Source organism: Chaetodon auriga, chromosome 10 (genome assembly GCF_051107435.1).
Source record: "Chaetodon auriga isolate fChaAug3 chromosome 10, fChaAug3.hap1, whole genome shotgun sequence".
Classification (NCBI taxonomy): domain Eukaryota; kingdom Metazoa; phylum Chordata; class Actinopteri; order Chaetodontiformes; family Chaetodontidae; genus Chaetodon; species Chaetodon auriga.
The window spans coordinates 14768973-14792479 of NC_135083.1; the positions used below are offsets into that span (position 1 = coordinate 14768973).

The 23507-nt window shown below is 42.3% G+C and overlaps 1 protein-coding gene across 1 annotated transcript in view; it reads right to left on the reverse strand.

Moving 5' to 3' along the window:
• The window catches only part of sema3bl (sema domain, immunoglobulin domain (Ig), short basic domain, secreted, (semaphorin) 3bl), a 61085-nt gene that overhangs the window by 37129 nt on the left and 449 nt on the right, over positions 1-23507 (reverse strand). The window contains exon 2 of the mRNA XM_076740173.1: positions 5297-5457. Coding sequence (XP_076596288.1) covers positions 5297-5457 — 161 coding nt within the window. The remainder of the gene's footprint in view (positions 1-5296; positions 5458-23507) is intronic.

The following is a 23507-nucleotide window of genomic DNA, read 5'->3' on the forward strand; positions in this document are numbered from 1 at the left end:
AGACAATAAGTCTTTGTCCGGTCCAGAAGGAAACTGGCTTTGTTTTGGCTAACAGGGAGAATAGAAACCAGAGAGGAAAACAAACGGCCCTGACTTTCATTACTATGTCTGATCATGTCGATGTGTAAGGGGAGCGTGTGTGTGTGTGTGTGTGTGTGTGTGTGTGTGTGTGTGTGTGTGTTTGCCATAGGGTTTTTAAAGTATGTATAAATGGGAAGTGATAAAGTGATAAAGTAATAGACACAGAAATAAGGAGATGATGTAAACTGAACACTTCTGCCTCACTGGCTCAAAACTGAACCACGTTCTGCTGTTTGGCTCATCACACCCCAAATTTCTAAAAGTTTACGGCAGATGTTATCTCCTCCGTTAAAAATCCCGATTCATCACAGATTGAAATTCTCTGTCAAGTCCTGTGTGGATAAAGGATGTGACACTGGAGAGCCTGGGAATACTTTAACCGTTGTAATATGCTAAAATATGGTGGAGTGTGAAAGATTTTCTTGTCTGTAAAAGAAAATGATCTAAAAGTTCATTGTGCAAGATGAAATATCAGATACGATGTATGTCAAATTGGGAAAATATTTAGGATGTGGTAATGCAAACTGCCTATGGGCCTAAAAGAGGTTTCCATATTAACTTGTGGTGAAAGTCCAAAAATATATTTTATAGAGTTTTGTTATGTAGGATCCGACCCTCTCTATGTTCTCTAAGTTTCTCATGAAAGTTTTCTGTGTCTTTTCTTAATTTTCTTACCACTTTTGTTGCTTATAAAGGTAATAGTTATGACATTTCTAAATCATATCTGTTTTAATATGTTTTCCTTTGACACAGTCATCTAACAAACTATTATTTTATCTAATGTTTTACCACCAATAAAAGAAAATGAACATGGGTTGCACTTGATTTGATTATTAGATTAGTAAACAGATTTCTCAATGAGCCAGACTAGCTCTTTCCCTCTGTTTCCAGTATTTCGTGCTAAGCTAAGTTAGCCAGTTGCTGGCTGTAGCATACACATATTGCATTCTCAACACGAAAGCCAATGAGTGCATTTCCCAAAAACTATTCCTTTAAGTAAGGGGACAAAAGTTGGCTTGCGATTGTGGGAATCCATTAGAATTGATCGTATGTTTTATGCCTGACTGACATGAATAAATAAATTAGGGCTGGACTAAAACTTGGCTTGAAATGATCTCTGGACCAGTTCCTTTGGCATGACGGAGGACTGATATGAATGTGTGCCTGTCTAAAGGCCTGGCTCACACATGTAGTCTGACCTGAAGCAGCCTGATAGCATGCCTGACTGATACTGATAGACTGTGAAATCAGGCCCTGCCTAAAACCTGGCTGGCAATGGTCGAGTCAGTTTGCTGCAACATTCCATCCATCGTCCAGGAATCCCGCTACGCACGCTTTAGGAAGTATGGCTGACCTCCACGAGCCATCCGTGTTCCTCCCTCTCTTTAACTGTTTCTTGACACTTCATCAGTGTGACTCTGCCTCTTCAAAACGCTCTTGAATTTTTCTTCCACCCTCAACCACAAGTCGTGTTTGTTATGTCTTTGATCTGTGAACTTGGAACAGTGTTTATTTTAACTGGGGGGGAAAAAAAATCTATTCAGAGCTGGAGACAAGCGAGACAAGCGGGATGGTCCTGAACGCAGGCTGTCCTTTAATCGTCAAGCTGAAGTCACTCCTAACTTTCAAACTAAGGTTTTAAACTAAACAGGACCAGAAAAGTGTCAGCAGCCTCAGACATGATACTTTAGGAGTCAGCCAAAATCATGGAAAAGAGAGACACCATCAAATTACATCTTTGTTCGTGTGCCAGCTGCTAAACAAGCTGTAATAGATCAAATCCTTCTACTTTACACTGATGAATTCAGATAATATTGACTGTAAAAAGAAGCCAGCTGAAATTTGATCAACCAACTTGTTGAATATCAATATATTACTGATGTGCACTTACTCATAACTCTATAAAATAAAAAAAAAAAGCAAAAAGCTGGAGCACCAACTACCACATGCAGCACCATCACGCTACTGCATGCTGATGGATGCTTTTCCGTTTTGATCAGCTCAGATGTAATTTATGCACAGCACCATCTGTCTTCTCAGCAGCTCGGTGTTGCTGAGCCAAAGCCAAAATTTGGCAGAAGCAGAAAGATGGAATCATGGGATGCGATGAGTTTACGTGCAGAATTGCTGAATTTACGTAGTGGACTGAAACATTGTGAGAACCTTTGCACTCTTAAATCCCGAAACTACCTTAAAAATGCAGTCCCAGAGGAGGAGGTTTGATTTTCAACTCTTTTATCAGCACATCACTTTATACACTGTATTCTTTTGAGACCAAATCGATTACTCTACAATTAAGGTACACTAAGTAAACTGGGCCAGAAGCCACCTCCAAGATCACCAAGGAGGCACGGAAACACAAGGCACACTGTATGTAACTAAACACTGAGCAAAAGAAACCAATTGTCTGAACAATAAGAACCCAAATATCAATTACAACTGTTTATGTTTTAGCAAGGAGAACATGCGATATCATATGAAACATTTACATAAACTAAATCAGTATTTGTTTTAAGTTTTCATGGGTAATTATCATTAAACAAATTGTTCCACTTCCTAGACTTGATTCACTTCGAACTGGATCTGGCAGAAACGCAGTGGGTGCACTGATTCAATGTCATCTGACTTGTTTTCAGCCAAAGCCTCGTGTTCACAATTGCGCCTTACTGTCATTTTCACTTTTACGACACTGTTGGTCAGAGTTATAGTGGAAAGGGTGGCAAACTGGGTTTTTACGCCAAAGACATGTCGTAAACTCAGTTGGGCAAGGTTTGAGCTGGAAAACTTCAGACTCGTCTGATAGACTTCACAGCAGTTTACGACCTCATTCTGGCGATGAACACGTCAAATGTTTTTCACAAAGCCTCAACCCAAACTTTAAATGGAAACCAACCGTTAATTTCAAGGAACAGTTAAACATTTTGGGATATACTGTGATTTCCTTTCTTTCCAAGAGTGAGATGAGAAAGATCCACACATCAGATCTCAAGAAAGGATGGTGCATCAGAAACACGGGCGGATAGCTTAACATAAAGAGTGGAAGCAGGGGAAACAGTCGGTTCTGTCTTAAGAATAATTATTTATTTTTTTTAATTCACACAAACATAAATCTAAAATATAAAAACAGTTTGTAGTTTTCTTAAAGGGAGCTTCGAGGTGGTGGTGGGCGTATTCCTCGTCCTGCTTCCAGTCGTTGAGCTAAGATAGGCTAATCGACTCCTGGCTTGAGATCAGCTTTGGGGCCCTCTCGTTTTCAACATCGATGCTGTCACAACGACCTTGATTCACCATCAGCTTTTTTTTCACTATTTCTTTGGTGGAGGCAAAAACTGCTGGAATTCATTCCATCGTTGTTTTCTTCTCCTTCAGTCAGCGCTGGTTTATTGAGCGCTTGGCAGATGTTTGTCGTCTTGTAAACCTTTGTTTAATTGAACTGGCATCACTGATAAATTTCACAACGGCTGGCTCCGACAGAAGAACCGGGGCATCCAGCCTCAAACTGCTTGCAGCAAACCAGAGTATCAGCGAGCTTCGTGTGTGATCGTCAGCCAAGACAGCGAGCAGCGAGAGGAGGCTGAGCGAGGGATGAAGAGGATTTAAAGGCTGGATGAGGTGGGCGACATCTGGCTCTCTGTGTGCGTAAATTCCCTGTCCACCCATTCACGTTGTGTCATCACATTCTCTTTGACCCATGTGTGAGCACAGGTACACACATTCACATGCCCACGCACACACACACACACACACACTCACAGCTAGTCTTTGCTCAAATGCCGAAGCACACCAAGAGTTATTTTTGTTCTGTGCTTACTGGAACCAGTTTAATGGAACACAGATTATACTGGGCGCCCAGCTGAAAAGTCACATATGAATAAACATGCTGCGTTTTCCTCAGAGTTACTCTTCTGCAGACGCACACGGAGACGAAATGAAATGTAATTTCAATCTGCTCATTTCCCCGGTGTTGAAGCCTTCCAGTAAAAACTCCTAAGATAGCTCCACCAATCACAGCAAAGCTAAATTTATGTCTACTGTACCACTGAACAAATTGCATTAAGCATGAGTTCCATTCTAATATGAGAGACACATTTTTGCATAATTGTTAACATACTGTGTCTGGGCTTCTTGACTTAAACAAGATGTTGGTCACACTGATGAAGCATTTCATCTAAGTGATAGAAACTCTGTGATTCTTTCCAAAATGAAATGAATAAACTTTATCGAAACAGTTCAAACATCTAATATTTGTAGATGGAAGAAAGCGAAGCACGATAGCACGATCAGAGCATGATAGCGTTCCTTATGCTCCGTCTTGCTCTCTGTCAGTCAGACTCTCAGTGTTTGATGACAGTGGAAATCTGCAGCATAGTTCACACATCTGCCGTCTGGATCGTAACTCATTTCTCATGTCTTTCTGGGAAGCCAAAGAAGCCAAAGAACCTGTAACTCACAGCTCAACCACTGTGTTTGACAAGCTTTAATTAAAAATCAATGTACAGATTAAAGGTGATGCAGATGGAAAAACAAGGTTTGATTTACAACGAGATGCACTTTTACGTTTTTCGGCACTGTGAAGACCAGATGTAAAATGTCATTTATGTTAATGTTTATGTTCATGTTGTTAAATGTTTAGGTGCAAGTAGAAATACACCTGAAAATGATGCATCTCACTGCAATAAATACACTTATCCACAAAACTGAAATAGATTTCACAACGTGCTCTTTGCAGTGCATGTGTCGGGTCTGTATGCATATAATCCTGAACTGATTGGTCAGAAATCACAAATTTATCCCAGAATGCAGGTGTGTGAAAACTGAGCTTTCTTCAAGCTTCATTTAAGAGTTTCATCACTGTTTTCTGTTACTGTTTCAGCAATGATGCAATGGCTGTAATAGAAAATAAAATGGCTGTTCAGGTTTGAGTCACCACGTTTATGGTAGATTTATGACAGAGAGTGCTTAAACAGATGTTCAGTGAAGGGGGGAATTCTGGAAAAACACATAATCCTACGCCTATATCTTCAAGTCATACATCACATTCTGCAGATTGAAACCCCTCGCCGAGTCACTGCAGCTTAAATCAAAATGGAATGATGAATGTAAACTGTACAGTAACTAACCTTTTACCAAGCATCCATCACCAGAGCAGAACACAATACACTAAAGTGCTTTAATAGCTTGGACTGATATTATTTACTGTCTCCAAACACCTCACCTCTTTGGACTCGCTGCTGGCAGGTCCCAGCAGGAGAGAGTACAGGACATCTTTGCCTCCCAGGAAGAGGCGGTCACGATACTCATCCAGGAAGACGGCGGTAAGAGACAGCTGGCCGTGATGGCCGCTGAAGATCGACGACCTGTTGGTGGACAGCAGGTCTGCAGAGAGAGGAGGGAAAAGGTTGAGTGATGGCATTCAAGAGAAAATGACAGGAGAGAAAATGAGATTGAATAGGTAAGCAGGATAAAGTGGAGAGGAACGAAGATAATGATGCAGGGATGAAGCAAAGAGATGGATGAGTTTAATTTCCACAGCACTTCTCACAGAACTTAATCTTCCCTTAAAGCAGTGAAAAATCCAAGCAGGAGAACATACAAATAAAAAAAAGGCAGAAACAGAGAGATCGAATAACAAGTACAACTAAACCGTTTGCCCCTTTCAGACATGGGATACGTAACATTGCTGGCTTCGTCTGTCTGTTAACGTGATGGCATTGTGTCATTTAGACAGGTGACTTTTGACTTTATGATGGCGAGGAAGAAGAGTTTTCTGTTCTCTGACAGGCTGCTGATGGACTCGGAAGCTTATTTTGTCCTTGAAGTGTAAATGACTGTCAGAGCAACAGTGTCCTCGCCTCTGCTTCCAACAGTAAAATCACAGATACATTTTCACATCAGTGTAACGTTTATTGTTATTTAATAGCAAAGTCTGCTGCCTGCTTTCCAATATCCAACAGTGCACAAGCATTGAATGACAGGATATTAAGTTGGGACTCTAGTTTAAGGTCTATTTTTTGGCATGAATGAACATTGAAAACACATGGATTGACTGTTGGTAAGATTTTTATTGTAAGAGCATTTTTTGTCCCAGTTGCTCTGAGGAGAAAATAGATTTTATAGACAGATCTAATATGAGAGGATAGAGTTCCTCAATGCCTTAAAATAGGCTCTTTCACAGTGATTTTCATCAGTCGTTTTATTTTTGTCTTGAACCTCCATCCCTGACCTCACAGCATGCGACATCCTTCCATTGTGCATCAATGAGCCTGCACACCTGGACACGTAGAGCACATTTGCTGTGTTTGCTTCTCTCTAATCTGTTTGCTATTGGTTGAGCTGGCAAGTCAAAGTGGGGTCTATTTGCAACAATAAAAATGGTGATTGGATGATTAGTGTTAAAAACAAGACAAAGAGGACAATGAAAGAGGCCTTACAGGAAAAACTTCAATGCTCCTGTTGCTGCTGTCAACACATAATTCCCTCACATTAATTACAGTACCAGTCAGAACAGAACATGTAATATATTAACTGGGTCTGTTTTTTATTTAATCTGTGATAGACAATAGCAAAAACAGCTAGTAATTCCTAATACTCAAAGTCAATACGTCTGATCCCAGTATCTACTGTATTTGAATCCAGTGACTCTAACCACTACTGTTTCAGCAGTGCATCACATCCTCTGAGCACAAACACACACACACACACACATGTGCGATACACACTCCCACATAAGTAAACATGTATCAGTAGGAGAGCAGGAGTCCATCTGTACACACCAGCCTGCACCTGGCTCTCCTCTCTGATCTGGCACCAGCTTCAAAGTCAAAAGGTTGATGCAACGACTCTGCAGGAGCGGTAGAGACCGGGGTGAAGTCAAGATCAGTTAGACGTGGGGTGTCTCACGCACACAGATATGTATACACCACACACACACACACACACACACACACACACACACATACACACACACACACACACACACACACACCAGTACAGAAGAGCACGCTACTTCCTCCCACAACTTCGACATCTTCCACTTCCACACAAACACCTCTTACATCTGCCTCTACCTTTCTTTTTTTGTCTTGACTCCTCCTCTCTCTCTCTCTCTCTCTCTCTCTCTCTCTATGTCTCTCTCTCTCTCTAGGTAACGAGATGAGGCGAGAAATATGTTTACGAGACATCTTCGGTATGCCAAACTCTCGGTGGAGGGGTCTTTAGACTGAATCGGCTTTCTGTCTCTCTCTCATCACTCGTCTGTCACGCTGTCATTATTCCTACACACACTAACCTGCGCACACACACACACACACACACACACACACACACACGGTGAGAAAGTCACTCACCACTCAGCAAGGGTACTGATGAAGTGAAGCACAGGGACCCCGTGTACCAGTCACACCATGTCCATCATTGGGGCCTTACACACACACACACACACACACACACACACACACGCACACACACACACACACACACACAGATCTGTTTCCATTAGAAATCTCTGCTTCTCAAAGTCATAAGTTTCCACACACACAGCAGGGCTGCGCATATGAATTATTTTCTTTATTGATTAATCCACCAAACACAGACGTTCAGTGAACTATGATGTCAAAAAGCAGATCTGAAAAGCTGAAACTAGAAAACTGATAAATGATTTAATCAAATAATCAATAATTAATCTACTGTCAATTGACTACATTTCTGTCACAGTGATTCATCGTTTCAACACAGAGAGATGTCTGAGTCTCTCTTTACTCCTCTTTCAGTCCTGCTCTGCGTGCAGGCATGCACACACACACACACACACACACACACACACACACACACACACACACACACACACAGATATATATACAGACAGATAAACATTCACACAGCCTCACCCTGGATTACCCTCATTACCAGTGCAGAAGAAACTTTTACAGTGAGGGGAGAACACTTTCAACAGTTTAACACTTTATCATGTTTTCTCCGTTTATACACTCCCTAATAGGGTCTTTGCAGCAGCCAAATCAAAACCAGGATGAACCGACAACTCTGCTGAAACCCTCTCCTCCGCTGAGGCCAACCAACATCAAAGCCTGTTAAAAGATAGCAATGGAGATTTTTTGTTTAGTTTTATAAGAAAGACTGGATGTAAAACTTTACAGCTGCTGGCAAGAGAATAATGATGATACACACAAGCAGGAAGACATCAGGGGTGTACTGCAGGCAGTCAGAGGAAGTTAGAGAGAGATGGAGCTGGAGGGAGATGGGAGGGGTACTGTGGCTTTGAGCAGCTGGTAAAAGTCAGAAAATAATGAGTACGAAGAGAGACAGGCAGAGTAAGCCACAAGACAGACACAGAGTGCACTGATATATGATGGATTTATTGGGAGTGACAAGGTGCACAGAAAAAAACATGATGAGGAAACAGAAGATAAGCTTTAGAACTGTTTTACATTAGGTACTGGAGATATGTGACTGTGCATGATATGCCTTTCATACACGTTTTATTTTCTCAGCGTTATGTATATAAAACTGCGTTACACAATACTACATATAAACCAATTAAATAAGTCCACTGCATGGCAGAACAGACATGTAGAAGCCAGAGAGTTTCAGCTGAAGCGTCTAATACTTGTTGTCATGACACAGTTTATCAGCAGAACGTGGAGGTGGCTCTTCACATCGTCATGATGACTGTCTGTCTCCACAAGGTCAGCTTTTTCCACGTCGCTCTGAGCCCTGAGATGACCTCTGGCCAGAGGGTGAGTGATGAAGAGTCACTTGTGTTGTGTGCTGAGACCTTTAACAGACACTGTTGACGTTGAGGTGAGATGTAATGTTCATACCACAGCTATAAAATCAAGTGTGAGGGAGCACTACCTGACCTGTATTTCAGGCCAGGATCGGTCTGTGCTGTAAGCAGAACATCATCACAGCTCTTTCAGTATTTGTTTGGCAGCTCAGTGTGTTTTGACTGTCACAGGTGCAGCTGTGTGGCACTTTATTCCCTTGTGCTTCCTTATGTTCCCCCCTTCCTGCGCTCCTGTCTGTCTCCCTATCTGTCTCTGTGTTTGTGGTGTGTTCTCACCTGGCTCTCTGCTGATGAGGCACACCTGTTGAATCTGCCCACCTGCTGTCCATCAGTTCATCAGCCTGCCACTCATCACTGGATCAACTGTAGGAGTCATGCTTCCAGGCCGTCCTAGTTTGCATTTTGGTGATTTAATCTCTTGTGGTTTCGTGTACCAACCTGCACTTCTGTATCTCAGGATCTCCACCTATCTGTCAGTCTTCCTGCTCATTGCCTGTCGGGCCTACATCTTCCACACTATCCCTGCCAGCCACACCTTCCCCTCATTCCTTCTGCCCACGGCAGCTCCTCTCTCCACCTCCATTCCCCTGTTTTCCTTCAATAAATCTTTGTTAACTCACCTGGAGCCTGTGTCCTGCACTTGGCTCCACACTAAAAACACTAACACTGACACCTTGTTTGATGGCTGCTCTACCTTGTGGACAAAATTTTCAGACACAGTTTCCTGAACTTTTATGCTTAAATTCAAGAATTATCTCTGTCTCTGTCAAGCTCAATATTTACCTTTTAGCTTGTTTCACCCAATTTCCACCATGCTGTAAACACACACTCACAATCATGCTCAAGCCTGGAAGCAGATCCCTGTTTGATGTCTCTCTCGTCTTTCTTTCTGTCTTTGTGTCTCATAAATCATTCAGAAGTATACACAAATCTCCCTCAAACAACAGGAATGTAAGCACATAAATACCACAGCCACACGCACACGCATGCACACAGAGGGGAAAGGTGAGCTAACAGCTTCCATCTGTAGCTTGTTATCACTCTGGCAGCTCATCGCCTCGCAGTGGAAACCACACCACTGTCTCACCTCTCACCAGCCTCTCTCTCCTGCTGTCTATCCATCGTCACATCTCCTCCATCCATCATTTAATCTCCCTGTTCTCTGTCGATCCATCTTTAACTTCCTCTCTGGTGTTATTTTTCTTCTCTTGAAGTCATCACTTGTAGATATGTCTTCAGTTTCTCTCATACCTGTCCATCTGTCTTCCTGTCTCTCTCCCCTTTGCTGCTAGATCCTTCTCTACGGCCTCTCTTTTGATTCATCTTTTGTCTCAAGACCCTATACGTCTCCAAACTGCCTCACAGCATCCATAAGAAAACTTCTACATCTGTCTCCAATGTGTCTTGCTTCCCTGTAGGCAGCCAGCCGACGCTGATTTGACAAACAGCAGCCGTGCCAAACCAAAGCGACACGCGAGAGAGCATCTGGTTTCACTGTACGTGTCAAACTTCAGCGAGAGCATCGTGCAGTCTCAGCCACTTCAAAGATATGTATGCAGTAATCTATTCCGAGATTTGTTTGCATTGTCAATGTTCCGCTTAGCCGAGCTGAGTCACGCCCTGCTGTCACTCAAATCTGAGAGTCAGACATGTGGACTGCTAATTCACCGCTGCTGTCAAAAGACCACTCGCTTATTTGCATATTTTTGTTTGATCTCAGGGCTTACACCGCCCTTTCATCACCCACCGCTGCAACGTCATCAACCCTCTGATTAAAGATAACAAGAAAAGACCGAGAGGGATGAAACGGAGGGCAGCGTGACTGCGTGAGTACATTTCTGCATTTGGTGATAGCAGGAAAAGTGTGCAACAAAGTGGTTAAAAATAAGATTTGCGCTGACGGGTCTGGAAACGAGTGAAAGTGGGTTCAAGAGGAGAAACAGGAGAAAATGATCAAAGAACGAGGCAGAGGCCGAGAAAAAGTTCACTTCCAAATCTCATGCTGACATCTCTAATGTACAAATTGGGCAAATGCAGAGTGTAAGCTGTGTTAAGCTGCAGGCACACACATACGCACATGCATATATGTAGGCACATACACACACACACACACAATAGTATCAGTGTTGCTGTTGGCTCAGTGGGAGAGAGGGACACATCTGAAGCCTATTAGACCCCCTGTGCTACAAAATGCATGCCAGAAACTCACACATGCACACACACACACACACACACACACACACACACACACACACACACACACACACACACACACACATCATTTTTAAGGCTCAGTCACACCTATTCCCACCTCAGCTGACAGAGCACACTGTCAGTCTCCAGCTCTAAATATTGCTCTTCCACATTTTATTTTCATGAGCTCTGACACGCAAATGCACACACACACAAACAAACAAAGACACATTAGATTCATTACACCACTGACAGACTTCCCAGGGTATCATTAGATCTTGGCTGTATATTGTTACAGTGTGCCAAGTATTCCTGGAATCTGCCAAATGCACAAAAAGTCATCTCACAGCACTTCTCGTCCTCTCCCTGCTCTCATATTCCCGCTCATCCTCTTCACTTGGCCTCCTCGTGTGGTTCTCTGTGAGATGTGTGTTCGGCTGGGCAAATGATCTGTATTACAGATGTCTTTCTACATAATGAAATAAAATAAAAGGACAATTTTTAAATTGTTCATACTGTATGTCAGGAAAAAGAAAAAAATGCAAAGGAAAAATCCTGCACCGTTGCATTTTGCTGTAATAGGGGTAAATGCAACAATTTATCCATCTCTAGATTTTAAGTCATGTCATTCACATCTGAATAGTGAGTGTCGGTTAAGTGCCACCACAAGTAGGATATTAACACCACAATTCAAATGCAATTTCTTACTGTACAACAATTTCTGGGGATATTTTTACTCATGCCAGCAGTGCTGCAACGCTGCTCAGTCGGTCTTTGGTCGCTCCACCACTTTGGTCCAGATTGAAATATCTCAACAACCATTAGATGGATTGCCATGAAGTTAATAATTACACGGATGGGATTACTGTGGAGTTAGTTGAAAGCCTAATGGGGCGTGACAAAGCAGCTGTATCTGAAACTGGGAATGAGAATAAGTTCAGTTTAACAAGATTTTTCCCAGATTCCCCATCATCTGACTGAAAAACACTTCTCACATATTCATAAATACACACACATATATGTGTGTGTTAGTGTGTGTGTGTGTGTGTGTGCTTGCGTGTGTTTATATCATTATATCTTTTTTAACTGACCATTTATGAAATATGTCACCATGGCAGGACTAAATATATCAGGACTAGAAACAATTCGGATGACTTTTCTCTCAGGCTCAGAGGACAGTGTTGATTGAAGATGTTATTAGTCATTTTCGCATGTCAGTATATTTGCACATAAGCCTCTATTACTACTGTTATCATTATTACAGAGGAGCAAAGTTTGTGTTTTAAGTGTTTGGTTAGAACACAGTTGTGCTGTCACACATATATATTTCTTTTTAATTTGTCAAGCTCAGTTATTTAGAAAGCATTAATTCATAGCTGTTAGACCTCCACGTATCTGTGTTTTCATTGTTTAAACTCGCAGGGATTTGTCCTGGCAGAGACACCGCAGGCCTGATAACTCATGACAGAGTAAATCCTGGGATTTCCTGCCAACCTGTTACTGCTCCTCACTGCAGATGTCATCTTAACTGCACAACTCGCATTTTTAACACACTTGATCATGTGATAAAACCATGAGATGAGCGCCAAAGAGAGAGCACACACAGAAACCCTGTTCTTTGCTTCCTTTGTTTCTCCTTCTCTTCCCTCTCTCTTTCTCTCTTTCTCTCACACACACACACACACACACACACACACACACACACACACACTGATACATTCAAAGCTTCTTCTCTCTCGGCCGTCTCAGGATGCCTATCAGAGTTCCTGTTACCCGATCTTCCCTGCTGGGCCAATCAAAACACGGAGCAGGGTGTTACCTCATCACCCTCGATTCTCATCAACCCTCACCCTCCTCTGCCTCCCCCTCCTCCCTCATTTCATCATTTCTCCCTCCCCTCTCTCTGTCCTTCTCCTCCTCCCTCCCTGACGGCCAGTTGCTCTCTCTCAATTCATCTTTCTCATTTGTCCACTTTCATCTTTTTTTCCTATCATTTTTAATCCACGCGGACTCCATTACTCACCCGTACCACACACCTCTCCGTCATTTCATGATCCACGAGAGACCCCACTTCTCTTAACCCAAGCTTTCCTCTGTTCTTTTCCTCATGCCTGCTTCTTTCCTTCCTTAATCTTACCCCTCCTCCCTTTTCTCTCAGAAATCTGTCATCCTCCCTCCTCACTTCTTCCTCATCCTCACTCTGCTTCACTTCATCACTCCTACCCATTCTGCAGTACATTTCTCTCTATAGACCAAAGCCATTTCTCTCCCTCATTCTCTCTTTAAACTTTCCAGTTTTATTATTTTACTCTCATCCCTCCTTTCCTCACTCCCTTGACGCCTCATCCGAGGTTTCCAACTCTCCATAAAGTTCTCTGTTGGCTCTCATGTGTTTCAGCAGAAACAGCTCAGCCAGCTGGGCTCACACACGTTTTGTAAATTGAATGCAGCAAAAAACATGCACACATGCAACTCTCTACAGTATATTTCAATTATTCTTTTTTTTTAAGTTTTCTCAAAAGTATGACTTTTTTTTTTTTACTATCAAATCATAGATCTATGATTTTGGGATGGGGTTTTTTTTGCAAATCAATTGACAGTTTGGTTATTTTATGACAAACTTCAATGTTAAATAAATTTTAGTTTTAAATCAAGAACCACATTAATGAAGATTCTGTATGATGAGGACATGAGATGAGGACAAATAGTTACATTAACATAAAGAAATGCAGCACCAAAGGATCTCTCTACTCATGTCTGTATGTTATTGAGAAAAGAGGAGAGAAAACTACAATATAGTCATTTTTTTCCAACTGGTTTCGGTTACAAACATGTCAAGAATATTCTAGAAACAAGTCTCTGATCACCAAAATATAAAATGTGATTTGCATGAAAAAACATATGAAGTGTGTGAAGGTGATTCTGCACTCTGCAGCAAATGAAGTGAAAGCATGGGAGGCCAGTAAGTGGTTGCAGTACACATTTGGCAGAACTCGTTCAGTCAAAATAAAAAAAATAAAAATAAAACACATATGCACTCGAGTGTGCACATCTTGAGCAGAGCGTCTCCTCTGGTATCAGTTAACTGTGTCAAATGTTTTTGTGTGTTTGTTTGTCAGCTGCTGTCTAATAGACACATCAGTCCACAGTAGAGTCCCTTGTGCTCCACTCTTCTTGTCAGCAGCTCCCGTGGAACTAATTGAATGCTGCAAGAGAGGGTGTGTTTGTTTCGGTAGCAGGGGATGCCGCACCTCAGTGTGTGTGACATGTAATGTCTCCCATCCCGCATTGAAGAGGGTTCCCATCGCTTCTGGCCTGTTTCTCTCACTTTGCATTGGTTCTGAGCCAAAGTACCAAACAGTTGGACATTAAATTGACATGAGAAGACGGGTTTGTGTGTGTGTGTGTGTGTGTGTGTGTGTAATCATCCTAGTAGGTTTCCTTCTTTCTGTTTTGCTTTCTTTGTGCGCTTGCTGCTCTCTGCAGGAAGGTCCAGCTGTATTATTTGTAATGCCTACTAATCCTTTAATGTCTCCGGTGAAAAAATACACGAGCAGAGCTGAGGATGTTTATCTATCTCATAGAGAGATGGTGGTGGAGGGAGGATTCTTTCTCAAGTCGGAACAATAAGACTTAATACAAAACACTGGAAAGCCATGTGTCCTTTCAACACCACGTCCCAGCACGCACTTGGCGGATGGTGACTTACAGCAGGAGGCCAAGTTCAACATTAGTCCAAGTGAGCACAAAGTTTTCACAAGGTGTTATCATGAGACTGTGATTTGTTGAAAGTATTAAAAGCTTTGGGTGGACATGTACAGCAGATGGCCATGTAACTTTCATTTTAATATTACATTTGCACTGGTTTTCAATAATGGTGCTGTCATATCGTCCAAATACTTTCTGACAAGTTAGAGGCGCTCAAGCCAGAACAGATAATTACTGTTCACACCACGATTGTTTCCCAAGAGTGATTTAAGAGCACTGCTTGCTCACTCGTGTGCTGTAGGAATTGTGTTTGTTCGGATGATGTATTAAAACGAACTATAAGAAAATTATCTCGTGTTCCAAATTGCAGCTCACATGTTGCAAATTTAGTGAAATGGGCTCCAGTGAGACGTTATGTTGGCTTTGGGATTTCATTTTGGGGGAATAACAATGTCAACCCGCCAACCACAATTCTACTTGAACAAATTTGCTAAACAGTTTTCAGTGTCAGTGGCAATGTGGTCAGAAGTGTTATGTTCATGTGGAGCAACAAAGTGTGATGGTGGATGGGCAGATTGATGGCAATGTCATCTATCAGTCTGTCAGCCAGTTGGCTCAGTGAATTTCAATGTCATTTTTCTGCGTACATTTTTAGTTCCCATCGTGCTTTGTGTTTGCTGGTAAATGTTTGAGCGGACAAAAACATGCCTTTAGGGTAACATGAAAGATCCTCAAATCAAAATCCCACAAACAAAGATGATTTTAGCTGAAATGGAAAATAAATCACAGGATCAGGACAGAAAAGACTAGTACAGACAAGTACAGACCAGAGTAGATAACAATGGATCACATCGGCACCAGAGCAGAGGGTGGGCCAGACCTCTCGAGGACAGGAGGGAGGAGGGTTGCTGTGTGTGTGTGCGTGTGTGTGTTCACTCTTCAGGGTGTGGCAGAGTGTAGAAAGTTTAGATAAATGGATTTTCAGGACTTGAACCCCCCTTGGTCAATGTCCAATGCTGTGATTTGCAACGCTCATGTTAAAACAACGGCCATTGCTGTGGACACTGGGGTTGGTTTTGGCTGGCCTCTTGACATACACACATGAACACACACACACGTGCACACACACACGCACACGAACACACACACACATCTATTCTTCAACACGGACATGCTCGTCAAACAAGATTGAATAGACATGAAGACACAAAGGACAGAGGTACTGGATACTCCTGCTATGTGAGACACTGACGCACACATCTCCCATAACTCCGGTGGGTAAGTGGAGTACTTAGTAATCTACATGACAGATGGTCAAAGCCACATTGTTGGGACTTGAACCCTCAACCTTTGCATCTCAAAGGGACCAGTGTCTTTCAGCCTTCAGGTTAGCCTCTCGCTTCCTTTTATCCATCTATCTGTCACTCCTCCATGTCCCTCATCTGTCTCTCTAGTCTTTCCTGTCTTTTCCTCTCCTCATTTTCTTTGCTCCTCTCTGTCTTTTTTGTCATCCATTTATCTCTCTTGCCCATGGTTTCATGACCTCTTTTTATTTGGCCTACTCTGGTATTTCCATCTCCATCTAATTCAACCCCCCCCCCCCTTACATTCACCCTTTCGTGGATCCATCGTTTGTTTTCTCTCCACATCCACAGATCTTTCATTCATTACTTCCCTCTCTTTACTCTCTGTCCTCTTCTCACTCTGTTCTTTGACATTCATTGATGTTTCCCTCTCTTTCGTGGACATTCATCTTTCAGCCCGTTGTTGCATGCCAGCATTAGGGGCACATGTTTTAATTCACAGTGCAGTTCTGGTTCAGGCATTTGGGTATTATAGAGGCCTGTGTGCACTGACCTTTGAGGGCCATCAATGCAGTGTTTATCTTCACATATTTTGCAGCAAAGCCAAGCCATTTGAATCCAGCCAGGGTTTATCCTTGGACTTTAAGGGATGTGATGGAGTGTTAGATTTATCTCCCACGGGTCTCTAATAGGCGTTTATACAGAGGCAGTCCAGCCTCATTCATTCTTGTACAATTTACTTTTTCATAGTTTAGCTATATCTTAGAGATGTATCATTTGGTATACTTTACCAAATGCAAAGAAATGTGCATTTTTTGTATACATATTTCCTGTGGCCACAATACATTATTTGTTGACTCAAAATTCCCTTAAGTTCTTGAACATTTTCTGTCATATGTATATTACATAAAAGTTAAGACATAATGTCTCCATCTCCCTGATAACAACAACAACAACAATAATGTGATTTGTGGTGTCAAAGAAACCTGCTTCTACTTTATGTTGTAACTGTTCCAGGTTCATTTCAAATCTGCTCTGCCAAGAATTGAGCCTCAGCCTCACCTATAATGTAATTTCCTTCATAAATGGCTGCATTAAACAAGAGAAACAACAGGAACAGTCAGCACTGGAGTTATTCTTCTTCATGACAAGATGTGGTTCTGTCCCCACCAGCAGAAATCATTTTCAGCCACAGTGTTTATAAAGGACTTCTTCTGCAAACATTTTTTTTTATCTTGGACCTCCTCGAGGCTTTCTGATGTGTGAATTCTCTCTTTCGAGTCTTTCTTCTTCTCTTTTCTTTACTTGTTTTGGTCATTCTGTCCTTTTTGTTTCTCCCTAAAACATGCAGGCACCTTTTCAGTCCTCACAGCTTTCTCTCCATCTGTGCTCTCTGATCTGATCCCTGTTTGTTCCAACCGTTTTTCCATCTCCCCGTCTCCCACACACCGACTGACTCTCTCTCCCTTGTCTCTGATTCCTCCATCTGTGTGTTGTCTGTGATCCAGCGAGGTCGCCGTCACATGACAGACAAGCCGACACCTTGACACACACAGATGTCTACATACAAGCACACACAGTTAGTTTCAAACATACACACACACAATTTCCACACCCACACACATGCTTTACAGCTCAAAAACGCCTCCACACTTACACTTCAGCACACACAGATATCTATATCCAGCATACTCACTGTGCCTCTCTCTTTTCTGTCTGACACACACACTTGTTCTTCACTCCTCACATCATGCCGCGGTGTCAGAAACATGTAGTGTGTTTCCTCTGTCAGCAGGTCTACATACCATACAGAAAACCTCTCTACGGTTTCGCTTTAGCTTCCAAACTAAATATGGGTGATGTTCAGCGACAGGACAAAGCACTTTTGTCCCGCTTTCATATGTTACATGTTGGCTATCATATATGTAAAAAACACAAAGTTTAAAAAACAGTCTTACTATATCTATACAACACATGTGGCAATAAAAATGCCACTTCTAAAAATGAAAGTCCTTCCTATAGTCCAGTCACTGAAGGCAAGTTTTGGTTGTGACTTTATATTCAAAACACAATACTGAGCTCTGTGTGTGTGTGTGTGTGTGTGTGTGTGTGTGTGTGTGTGCGGGAGTGTCGGTCCATTACCTCAGCCATGCTGTTTATCACTGTTAACATTAGCTCATCTGCCCAAATATCTTGTTAAGCTCTGAACATGTACACACACAGACCTCTACAGAATTACACAACACCTTCAGGTATGCTGGGTTTACCTTGCTGAGTCACCGAATAATGCGTTTATTATGAATTATTAAGCACCTGTAGCCATCACACAGCAGCAGGAATGATGTGAGCGTCTCACATCAATGGACATGAATGGACACTTTCATGCATGTGGAACAGCAGCAGTATAAATTCATTCATTCATTATTTATAAGGGACTACACAGAGTTATTGGGGCGCTGAGGGTGACTGAATCTTACATTTCTGGAAAAAGAAAAAAAAAGAAAAGAAAAAGCAGCAGCCGGCTTCCTCCAAACGCTCCGGCTTCCTCGTATAATCCAGAGACATGCAGGTGAGTTAACTGGTGATTCTAAATAGCCTGTGGGCATGAATGCTTGTCTGTCTCTCTGTGTGTCCTCTGACTGGTGACCTGTCCAGGGTGGACCCCACCTCTCTGTCCGCTGTGACCCTGCCCCACCTTAGCACTCTACAGGGAAAGCTAATGGAAGGATGGATGAATGGATAAAGTATCAATGAGTCAATGACATTTTTTAATGTGACTACATATGGCATATAAGCAGTATATTGTCGTGGTTCTCAGTCACTTCCATCCATCCATTACAATCATGGAACGTGCACCTTGTTGTGTATTATCCCATATATAATACACTCCACCATGGTGGAGCAGATTTGACAGCTGAATGCAATAAAGGATTTCAACTTTCACCCGGGCCAGGGCTTTATGTTCAGACTGTTCTTATCATTTCATCTTTTTTTCTCTTTTATTAAAGTGTTTGGACTATTGTTCGTGTAACTGTAAACTTAAAGAATTGCCTATAGAGCCTGCAGGCTAAAGACCCCCTTGACCCTAAGTTAAGAATTTACACAAACATTTGAAATTTAAACACATGTCAACCATTACTAAAACACTAAAACCTCTAAAACCCTCTCCTCTTTCCAATATTTCTCAGAGCTGAAGTTATACACATCCTAGTAAAAAATACATGTGTCTGACAGGCCAGTTGGCCTGGTGAGTAAACTTTTACGTTTCTCTCTTTTGTTTCCTCATTTTCTCTCTCTTTGCTGGGTTTTAGATTGGTCCAGAGGCTTGGGAGCACATAAACTGAACTTGGAAAAAGCAGGCGAGAGGAAGATTGCAATGAACAAGCTATTGCATGGAGCAGGGAAGGAATGATGGATACGGCATGGAAAGAAAGATCAAAAAGAATGGACAAAGAAAGGAAAAGAGCTGAGAGATGAAAGGATGGGAGTCGCCCTACATTCGAGCAGCTCTGGAGCCTCCAACAGACTCCCAGTGACAGATTACCCCGCTCCGCCTAAGAACAACTAACACCCGTCTGTATGTATGCATGTGGGCAACGCCGACTGAGAAAACAAACTCATTAATTCACAGGCTGTAAGCGAAAACAAACAGGGCCCTTCACTCTGAGAACTAATGCAATCTGATCAAAATAGGACGCTGATGTGTGTATTGGTGTTTTCAAGTGCCCCCCTGCCTTTGGAGAGACAAAGTGAATATTGTATTAGACAGAGTGTGGGGGTCTGAAGTCAGTCACAAACAGACACAGGGAATTCAAATGAATAAATGAAGCAGGCCGACTGAAGGGAGAGGAAGACAAATGAAAGACATACTGAGACAGAGGGAGAAAGGCAGAGAGAGATGCATGATGGGAGGTTGGTATAGATGCTTGGCAGAGAGCTGGGACACCAGCCAACCACACACAACATCCCGTGACACTGGAAAAGATTTGGGAGGAAGAGAAATAATTGAATAAATAAGGACTGATTTGGTTGTTTGTGTGTCAAAGGCAGTCTAGGTTTGGTGGAAAAGCTCGTTTTTCAACATCTAAGTTACATTTAACACTTAAACAGCATTTACATGTATTTAGGACGACACTGAAACAGCTATTTAAATGCTGTTGAAAGCATGGTTATATGAAAAATAGATGTCTAAAAAAAGACTCACTCTTCATCTAAACTTAGCCCACTTTTAATAGACATATTTTACCTGCAAATCACTAAATCAGCGCTGACTGGGATATCGGAAGTAAAAATAAAGTACAAGTACTTAACTAGTTTTGAGGTAAAAATGGCCTCCTTCCTGCTTGAACTTCTACCCACTAATTGATTGAAATGAGATAATGACAGCTTTTCCTGTTGCTAAATTACCTCAACATCCTCCTGAGAATACAAACACCCTCTGGGCTCTCTGGGTAATAACGAGAGAGGAAGAGACACACAAACAGAGGCGAAAGACAGAAGAGTGAGAAATTAAAGAGTGAGAAGATGAGACACACGGAGACGGATGGAATGATTTATCGTTGAAAGGCAAAATAGGAAAACAGAGACTTGAGTCAAGGGGTAAATTATGTAAAACGGGGCAAACTGTGGGGTCAAATGTGAGGTCACTGAGACAGGAAGTGAGAAACTGGTCGGTCACTAATGAGAATCTTATAGGCAGAGTTTCTTCCCACACTCCTCATAACACATTTTTGGACGGTAAGTAGGAAGAAAAACTGTTTTTCTAGACCAAAGTGAAAATTGATATGTGTAATATTTTTAAAAAATGGCTTTACGTGGGTAAAATGCACTGACTCACAGTACTGGGCACTGCTTGTTCCTCTCCTTGTGTTCGCCCGGGGCATCACTTTGTTTGCTCAAAAACACCCTCCTCAAATGTGAAGCAGGATTTTCTACATGTCATCTCTTAGAGAGCAAACATATAATTCAAGAAAGTCTATGATATGGCAGTGTTCCTACCTCTAAAATCATTTCACATGCAGCTCATCAAAACCTACCAAAATCCTCTGAATTGTCTGAAATAAAGTGGAGCAACGAACACTGACTCTCAAGACCTCATACGGCCACAAAACTTAAACATCACATCTGGATGATGAAATACAAAGTTTGTCACATTTTGTCATGCCCAACTGACTTTGTTGGACAATGCGATAATGTAACTGCAATGAGGCACCTCACGACAGGCCGCAATGTTTATTACCATTACATCCCACAAAGCAAAAGTGTTGCAGTAAATGTGATAAACAGTATGCTAACAATTTTGCAATTCAGCCCTGAAGTGAGGCTTCAAATGTTACATTTGTTCTGTCAGCAGCGCAAGAGGAAAGAAAGGCCACAGAGTCAAACAAATTAAAAGGGCTAATTCCCATGGCAGCATGAACATACTCCAGGAAATTTCACAGCAATCTACCCATTATGAGATATTGTTTGTGCAAAGTTTATAGTTCGGCCTGAAGGGCACAAGGAGGAAAGCTCGTGGAGTGTTACAAAAAGAGGAAAGGAGAAGGGAGAGAACATGGTTTCCAATGATTTTTGATATTCCTGGTGCACATGTGGAATTTTTTGGCCTCGCAGTGTCATTAGAGAAAAGGTCAGGGGTCACCAATGTTCAGATCTTTGCTGTTTCTTCATTCATCTGCATTTATTTATCTTCAGTTGCCATACAGCCTTAAAATGTCTTCAAAAATCCCTTTTCAGGTGTTCCCTCTCATTTCTTTATCAGTCTGTGTGTGTGTGTGTGTGTGTGTGTGTGTGTGTGTGTGTGTGTGAGAAACTCTCTCTCTTTCTCTCTGTGTAAGTCTTTCTGTGTGTGTGTGTTTGAGCCTCTCTCTCTCTCTCTCTCTCCCTCTCTGTCTCTCTGTCTGTCTCTCTCTCTCCCTCTCTCTCTCTCTCTCCCTCTCTGTCTCTCTGTCTGTCTCTCTCTCTCCCTCTCTCTCTCTCTCTCCCTCTCTGTCTCTCTGTCTGTCTCTCTCTCTCCCTCTCTCTCTCTCCCTCTCTCTCTCTCTCTCTCTCTCTCTCCCTCTCTGTCTCTCTGTCTGTCTCTCTCTCTCCCTCTCTCTCTCTCCCTCTCTGTCTCTCTGTCTGTCTCTCTCTCTCCCTCTCTCTCTCTCTCTCTCCCTCTCTGTCTCTCTGTCTGTCTCTCTCTCTCCCTCTCTCTCTCTCCCTCTCTCTCTCTCTCTCTCTCTCTCCTGAGCAGTATTTCCAGTCAAGCCAACAGGAAGACCAGTAACCTCAGATGGTGACTTTTCTCCTGAAAACATGGAGCTGAACGGGAGGAAATCCTGTGTGATATCTATCGCTGATGATGATTGCAGACCCACTCCAGCCTGAGTGAGATGTAACAATGAGCATGATACGGCAACAACAACACAGTCCACAACACACACACACACACACACACACACACACACACTCCTTTTCTGTCATATTATCAATAAAGCTCAGTGAGTCAGGGTCAACAACAGTACACAGATTCGAGAGTGGGGGAGGACAGAGGGCATGGTATGTGAACGTGGCCAAAAGATACTGTATGTGGCAATGTTTCAATTTTGATAAAATACCAGCCTAAAACTATTTCAACATTCAGCATGTGAGCAGCTAAGAGCATGTAATCAACCAATAAAATCAGTTTCATCACACTGCTATGCAGGGTGTGACAGCAGAAAACTTTTTGAGCGTTTGACAGGTTAAAGGTCAGGCTGTTATTAAGGTTTGTACAGTCTGAACTTTACAGACAAAGTTACAGTTAATACAAGCAGTGCAGCATGTACGTGTGTATTTGTACTATTTTATAAAGACCTGTGATGCTTTTACACCTAATGACACAATGCTCATAACCACCCCGCAGCATAAACGATAAATGTGTAACATCCTTCCTGGGTGTTTCGTTGCGGTTGCCGTTCCTCATAAACTTTTCTAATGAGCCGATCGCGCCGCGGTGCATCCCACCGCAGACCGGTGAACCTCAGCCAAAATCTCCTCTGGCTGGACACCCCGCCTGCACTGCGGAGCGGTCTCAACCTGGAAGCCAGCAAATGAACGCATGTGTGCCTCCTAAAAGATATAAACCCCCAAAACAGTAGCCAAAACAGCGACCTGGATTTAATGCCTCCAGCTCGGACCACCGCGAAGAGAAAACGTGGTTTGAGATGAATGCACAAAAAAAAAGGCTCGTAAGCTTCGTTAACATCAGGGAAAGGGCCGGAAATATTTCTATTTATATTACAATCACACAAAAATAAACAGATTTGAAAAAAAGAAAAAAAAATGTGAAGACCCGAAATATTTCATACGAGGTGGTCAAGGTCACCAATTAATGCCACCTGTAGGCACGCGCAAGCACAGATTAATAAGGTGACAGAGAGCATCTGTGGTCTATC